The following is a 7,949-nucleotide window of genomic DNA, read 5'->3' on the forward strand; positions in this document are numbered from 1 at the left end:
CCATGAGGTGTGTGTGTGTGTGCGCGCGCGCACGCGCGTCACCCCGATCTTGTATCATGTGTTGGACTCTTGATCGACATCTATCACCCTTTCGTATGAGATCTCAGAGCTCATTTATGCCCAATCTATGGTTAATGCTGGACCACAGACGCACGCACGCACACGCGCATGTAGGTGACACGCGTGTGTGCTCAATGTAATTATTTGTCCATTTGTGATAATCAGGATAAAAGCTACGCTCGTGAGTCCTATCTCTTGCCTTCCCTTCATTCAAACTTTACTCCAAAAAAGCCTTTTCCCCATTACAATGGAGGTGGTCAGATCAAATGCATTGTCTAATCTTTAGACATTACAATTTCGACAATTCATCTGTACGGAATTTATTTCCTATATGTCCTTCAGTTTCTTCCCATATCCTTTTGTTCTTCCGTGTCTGGGAGTGTGTGTACGTTTGCAAGTGTGTACGAGTGTGCGTGTGTGCGTGTGCGCGTACGTACATAACTGCACACAAATACGCAAAGACAACACATAAACATGATTTGTTTACAAATACTGAATGATTCCAAAAAATTGCAGATACAATTTGATTGATAAATGCAGTGTAGACCCAGTATTACCATTTACTGTCATATCGAGTACAATTTACGTGCTAGTATATTTGGAACAACCTGTATTTCATATAAGCAGTCTTATGGTTCGAAATAAAACAAGACAATTTCCTCTCATATTTATTTGGTAAGACAGTCTATGTTGTTGCTTACACTTGATGTGACGGCCCCCGTGGAGAGGCTAGTTGAATCTGCACATACACAATCAATAATACAACATTGTACAATAATCCACATTACCCAATGGTGGGTATTGACAGTATAGGGATAATATGAAAGACCTATAAAGTGTGTACTTATATTGTACAATAGTATCGAGTCATATTGTCGATAATATTGATCAGGCAAGTGCCGCCAAGCAAGTCGCGCGAAGCGACGGTTGCGAGATGCTTTGGCATACTCGCTCTAATGCCTCTCTTGAATAGTGTCTAAACTTCAATGCAACGGTAACGCTACATTTAGATTTTCGTTCCAGCTAACTACAGACTACTTTACTCCAAACGAGGGGTAGATTTGGACCTAAAGTAGGATATATATGATTTTATTCAATTGCATTAAATAGTTTTGTGTTGGCCAAACGAAAATCTAAAATACATGTAATGAAACAAAGCAAGTTACCGTGGCAAAGAAGTTAATGTGTACCGCGCAAGGAACATGTATATCTCTTCTCAACATAAAGAAATCAAAATACGTTGGCAGATTTTTACGTACCTAGGGTAACTACGATAGAACTATTCACCACACTGAATATTTTCGATAAAAAATGGTCAAATAATAAAAGATATCGTATATACATTATAACGAATATTCTTGTTTAAAAATATTGTAAAATGTATGCAAGTGAATAGCCATGTCATATTTCCCTAGGCGATCTGCTATACATAGTGGCTTGGGTACATAGCTCACTAAGAACTGTGTGTGTAGGGGGGCTTGGAAGGTGTAGGAAGTGGAAGGGGAGAGAGTGGAGAGTGAACACAAAAAAGGGGGCAAAGATTAGAAAAATCAAAGAAATGTGATGGGAGAGGAGGGAAAAGAAGGAAATAATAAGAGGGGGATAATGTAAATAATACATAATCTAACCATATTCCCAGACATCCTACAAGGACGCGAACATATTTAATTTACATGTTTATCCCTGAGATCCTGAGCGGCTGCCATCAAGCTGCTTGTGACGGTTACGAGTCGTGGCCGCAGCAATAAATACTTTGTAGGCTGTTAATATCTACTGTACTATTCCGAAAAGTTGTGTAAAGCTGGCGACTGAAGAAAAAAATACTGTTATCTAGCTAAGCACATAAATAATGTGACGTCAAAATTTCAAAATGTGTGGCAGACCAACGACTTTGTATCCGTCATAGGCTCGTCAGCCAGTAAAATGATCACCACCACTTCATTTCACGCGCTTTCCATCGACAAGCCTGTAACAGGCCCTGCGTATCCAGCGCACTTTGAAGTGAAAATAATGTCATTTTATTTGTCTACTAACAATGCATCGTTTTCATATCATGAACAAAGATTGCCATGATAATAAGAATCACAATTTTCTCCTCGGCAGGTAGACAGACCCTTTTGGGGAATCAGTCAAACCCTTTATACACATCCACATCAACAAAAAACTATCAAATTTCTTTAGTGCTGATTGAACAAGAGGCCTAGATTGCTCTTCTCCGCGTTGGGCAGAGCATCCAAACATTTGCTATCCATAGTTTGTTCGACGAAGCCAATGACTGTTTTGTACATCTATGATGAGAATTTCATGTAAAACGGTTCCGTCTCCATGCCCAAATGTTTAGCGATTCAAAATAGTTTTCTTTTCGTTCTATGACACTAGAAACTTAAGGTCTGTAAGTAGTCATAAATAATTCTCCCAATAAATAATATTTATATTCAACAGATTTTCCACTTTTCTTTAAATGAAATGAATGATACAGTTTTGCAGTCATACTTAATTAACGAGTTTGCTTAGTTCCTTGTAGCTTACTGACTTTGATAACTAGGATTTTTGAATGAGAAAGAAAAAATATCTACGGCAATAAATATATTTTGGGGCATATTAGTATGCCCTGTGCTGCCATTATTTTTAAGCTGCTCTCAAATTATATATATATATATATCTTTTTGGCACATGTAACCAACGTATATCTTTGGATCAACGTGTTAATCACATATTTGAACATTGTTGAAACAACCACATCTCGTCCAGTCCATTCAATAGAAATGTTCATAGAAAAGCAAATTTCATGAACTGAAATGTCTCTTGTCAGCATGTTTCTTGTTCTTCCTAAAATGGGGATATTCGTCATTTCATAGACGAACCAGTTTGACTTTTGGTGCGGCAGACAAAAGTTATACATTCTTAGTATATCTTAGCTACCACTTTCATCACGGGAATTTGAACATTAGTTTTCTTTTTATTTGACAAATGATGGACGGACGGTGAAGCGCGTTCTCAAAACTTTTGGGATGGGCTCACATGTGGGTGATTAAAAGAAATATACATTCACATGTGCACGAATGGAAACTCGGCAGTTTCTCCACATACCAAGCTACATACAGAACTCAAACATCATGACTCAATGTACGACAATGAACTCATTCGTGAAGATAATACATTCCTATGATTCTCGATGTGTTAGTAGACGTAGATTTGTTTCAACTGGTAGCGCAGATCTTCGGGGATTGTTGTGTCGTGTGCCTCCGACTGCTTGCGGAAGATCTTTTGCCCAGCTTTGTGCAACATGGATCGCAAGTGTCGGTGCCATTCGGGCCTCGGCTCTGATGGGAACATGATCGCCTGAGAAAGAAAGAAAAAAGGGACTTGAAAAATATAGTTCTTCAGAGGGAGACCTAGTGTAAAAATATACAGATATAAATAAAATGAATAAATAAAATTAGTTACTAATAATAATAATGACAAACAAAATAGAATAAAACAATATGAAATAAAGACAAATTGATAACAAGTCGGAACAGATAATAATATTGATATCAAAGCCTTACAAGAGAAGAGAATAAACACAACTAGAGGGAAGTTGGATGCACGCACGCACGCACGCACGAACCGTACACGCGTTAGCCTTGTCAAAAAATCTTATCCACTTGTAGGATGGCCCGATACCGTATCATTTCGCTTGGTTACCAAGTCTCCCTTTAATTGAAATAAAGGGACGGTTGCTAGAGCATCTGTACAGATCATCAACCATAACTTTGGGAAGTTGTGTTTGTTCTTTTCTGTTCCCACTGAAGGATTTAACGGGGTACTAGGTTTGTTGTACTTTCAGCAAAACACTACGAGTCATGCAGGTACCAAAGGGCTAGAACTGCAACAGTCACCAAGTCATACAAGGAAAAAAGAAATACAAGTGCAACAAGGCCATGCGGGGAACAGAAGTACCATAAAGCCGCAGTAGCAGCAAAGTACCACGAGTCAAACAAGTACCTCCCTCCCCCCCAAAATATTATATATATATATATATATATATATATATATATATATATATATATATATATATATATATAAAATAAAACCACTATGGGGCACAAGGTGTCGAAAGGCTGTAATTGCAAGGCACCACGGAAGGGGGTAGAAGGGGGAGGGGAAAGGGGGGAGTGGGAAGGTGAGGGGGAGGGGAAAGGGGGGAGTGGGAAGGGGAGGGGGGAGGGGAGACGAAAGTGCCAAAAACTTGTGCATGTTGCGAGGCATGTTTTTGCTCCTGCAGTCTTTTTCGCAACCGCGTCCTTTCAGACCATGTCGCCCTTGCTGCTGCTGCTGCTGCCCAACGCGGAAGGCAGGGAGAACGCCTCAACAAATCCGCGGAGGGCTAATTTACCCGAGGGGACCAATATTCACCGGCAATTTTCAGGTATTCTACCGGAAGGGTGTCAGGCTACGAAACCCGGAAGCTGCGCCAAGCGTGCGTATTCAAAGAGCTCTGCGCAGCCGGCATCTCGGCTGTCGTGCGCATTGGTCTGTTATTACAGACCCTGAATTTTATAACTTATTGTTTCGAGTCAGACACATGCATCGCGACTTGTCAGCTGTGATTGGGAAACGGGAGGGAGTGGGGGAGTGTGGGGAGGGGGTGAAGATGAAGGATTTGTTGGGAAATTGTCCATAAATGATTGCTATTTGTCCTTCGTTGCAAGCCCCCTTCTCCTCACCTTGTGATGAGGCCACCACGGTGGGTGGTCAACGTCATGGGGTCCGGCCACAGCCACATAGCAACACCATACGCTATCATCGTTTTGCCGCCTGGTGCATAACTACTGTATCTCAACTATGCTCACCACCACAATAACCACCACTACAATGACCACCACCTACTACCAACACTACCACAACCACTAGTACCACACCAGACGCTTACTCATTTTTTCATTTGCATTCATTCATTCAATTCGTTGTAGGTCTCACTGATACGGGCTCCTTGCTTACGATGGGGTGTCACGGAGATTAATAATATCACCTGACGGCAACCACGGAAATTGAATGAAATAATAAGACGACAATAGGGATGGAAGGAAAAGTACCACCAAGATAAGAAATGTGGCGAAAAGGAAGAAAGAAAAACAAAGAAAAGGATAAAGAAAGAAAGGACAAGAGAAAAAATAATAACGTGAGCCAGACACAGAAAACAAGGTAGAGAAGACAGAGATAGATAGAGAGATAGAGATAGATAGATAGAGAGAGAGAAAGGGGGGGAAAATAAAAATTAAAACAAAGTGACAATACAAGGGATTGTCTATAAGAATAGAAACGCTGGTAAATTTTAGTATCTGAGGTCAGCCGGGCCCTCTGGCTGGGTCAGGCATGACTGGCATTTCGAGGGCAAAGGTACAACAACCATTTGCACTTGTGCTTGGCTACAATGATTTTGTTCTGGCTGACGCAAGACGATTTTATTGAGCTGAAAGGGGGAGGGGGAGAATTTTGGTCACTAAGATCTCCAGAACGAAGGAGTCAATTGAGCAGAATTACTTGGCGAAGTTGCCTTGACGAAGACGTTTAAGTGAAAAAGTTTTCTTTGTTCCCAATATTTTTTCTGAATTAAATGAACAAATAACAAAATAAGCAAACAAATAATTTAACAATTGAACACACTAAATCACTAGAAATGTTACAGCACATCAAAATGCCGCGACCGCAGAACGAGCCAAAGATGTGTCATCCACCGGAAAGGTTGGTGACGGTCCGTGGGATGCCGGAGGGCGTGACGCCTCCTGCCGACGACAAAGGATCCGTCGCCAGACACCGCAACGAGTGACATTTAGAATTCGGCAAGAAACCCTTTACTCATCCTGCAGGGTGGCCCTACCCTGACCACAGAAACAATCAACTGCATTCAATCCCCTTTGATGTATTCCCCCGCCAACTTATCAAACCCTTCAATCGGTTCTTGGTTTTTCTTCAGTCAAGAACTTTCGAATTATATCTATTATCTTCACCTTCCCTCTTGTACAAGGTTCTTCCCGGTGCTTCTCTGTGGTACCTAACTCCCCCCCCCCCTCCTTAACCCCACCTCCTACCTTTGGTCTTGCACGAGACTCTCTTGTGAAATTCAGCGCGAAGCAAAGTTCAACAGGAAATGTGCATGATTCTATTGACAGATGACCGGCAAGAAAAAAATCATGCGAGGCTGCGTGTGGTCGGTAATAGCAAATCTCATGAAAAATGTGTCCTTTGCGTTGTTCTTACGACACGCAAGAAATACTGAACCAGTTCTTATTCAGAACTTATTATAATCCGTATTTCTAACAGAAAACCTGCCTAAATCAGTTTCGCAAACGACAGTGATATATATGTATATAATATATATATATATATATATATATATATATATATATATATATATATTCATTCGTACCATCATATTCAGCATAATTTAATTCATTATCACATTTTTCACACTACCACAATACGTACAAATTTTTCAGCGATCTCCGGCTGGGTGACGAAGATATCCTGGAAAGTTGAACTAGAGGAGGATGTAGAGATGGATGTGGTCGACCAAGAGGACGGGTCAGAGCTTGAGGGCGTATCAAACAATGAAGAGAAACTATACGACGAGGTGGCAGACGACGGCGACAGCGATGCGGACATCGAAGGCGTAGGTGACGACGGGCAAAAGTAATTGTCATACCACACCTCCGAGGAAACAGAGGGTGATGGTGTTGGTGGCGGTGGTGGTGTAAGTGTTATGGATGGGGTACGGTGTGCGACTTGTTTCTTGGGTATGGTGGGAGGGTCATGCGGACTGGATGGAGGTGTCTGGTTACTACTTCTTCGGTGTTTCTTCATCGACCGGCGGATCATAAGACTTAAGCGCCTCAGTCGGACCTGAGGAGACGTTGACCCCAACGAAGATGGATCGGCGGGTACGTAGGCCCTATCCATAGTCTCTGCTGCGAACTGCTCTCTTTTCACAGCCTGTTGGATCTTCACGACGATGGTGTCGTCAATGGACAGGGGACGGATGCGCTTTCCTCTAGTTTTTCCTTCCTTACCCTTGTCGCGATGGAAGTTGAAGGACACTTTTCGAGTTGGGCTCGGAGTGCTGACAGCCGACGGCGACGGCAAGTTAAGACTAATCTTCCTGGTTCTCTCTATGACTTCGCCAATATTCACTTCTGGCACCGACAGTTGATGCCTTGCTTGCTTCCGAACTCGAGGTTCTTTGACTGACGAACTTAAGTTTGTTCTTCTCATGAACGGCGAGGTGGAGGGTGTCAACGATGGGGTGGGTGTTAGCGATGAGGAAGGAGTCAGCAATGCTGTTGGCGTATGCGAGAAGGTAGGTGTCGGTGAAGAGGCTCGTGAGCCACTTCGGAAAGATGAGAGTCCTCTTGAAGTACTTCGGAAAGGCGAAGAACTTCTTGAGCTATTCTGGAAAGGGGAACTTGGTCTTGACCTATTCTGGAAAGACGAATTCCTCGAGGAAGAGCGATTAGGAATCCCTCGCTGGAAAGCAGAGAGTTCCTGGAAAGCCACCCTGTGCGATGGCATTGAAGAATATTGGACAACATTCCTTCGGAATGGGTTGGGTGTGAGGAAAGGTGATGGAGAAAGCATCGGTGAGTCGTCAAAGGTCTGAGGCGTTCCGGAGACTTGCCGCTGGAAGGCAGACTGCTGACTAGGAGACGAGGGCCAGTGGAAGTTGGCCTGCTTCTGCAGTGCATGGAAGAGCTGGTTCTTCGTGGCGTCTAATGCCGCAGTCTGCTGTGGGCAGAATCTTCGTGTCTGGGACAAGAGCATGTTCTCTTGCCATTGCCTCGACACTTTGCGTTGGAAATGAAGGTCATTAGGAGACTGGTTCTCCTGGTTGGCCAGTTCCACCTCCAGAG

General features: G+C 42.7%; 1 protein-coding gene across 7 annotated transcripts in view; it reads right to left on the reverse strand.

Annotated features, from left to right (window-relative positions):
- Positions 1 to 714: 714 nt before the first annotated feature.
- Positions 715 to 7,949, reverse strand: part of LOC143028142 (uncharacterized) — a 409,694-nt gene continuing 402,459 nt past the window's right edge. For 6 of the 7 annotated variants that reach the window (XM_076189817.1, XM_076189819.1, XM_076189816.1 and 3 more), the window contains exon 6: positions 715 to 3,402. In XM_076189817.1, coding sequence (XP_076045932.1) covers positions 3,241 to 3,402 — 162 coding nt within the window. In that variant the 3' untranslated portion in view covers positions 715 to 3,240. Of the gene's footprint in view, positions 3,403 to 6,531 lie in introns of all 7 variants that reach the window. The other variant, XM_076189813.1, reaches the window with a different exon arrangement.

The sequence above is a fragment of the Oratosquilla oratoria genome, chromosome 9 (assembly GCF_046742065.1).
Source record: "Oratosquilla oratoria isolate Oo_2021 chromosome 9, ASM4674206v1, whole genome shotgun sequence".
In the NCBI taxonomy this organism is placed as follows: domain Eukaryota; kingdom Metazoa; phylum Arthropoda; class Malacostraca; order Stomatopoda; family Squillidae; genus Oratosquilla; species Oratosquilla oratoria.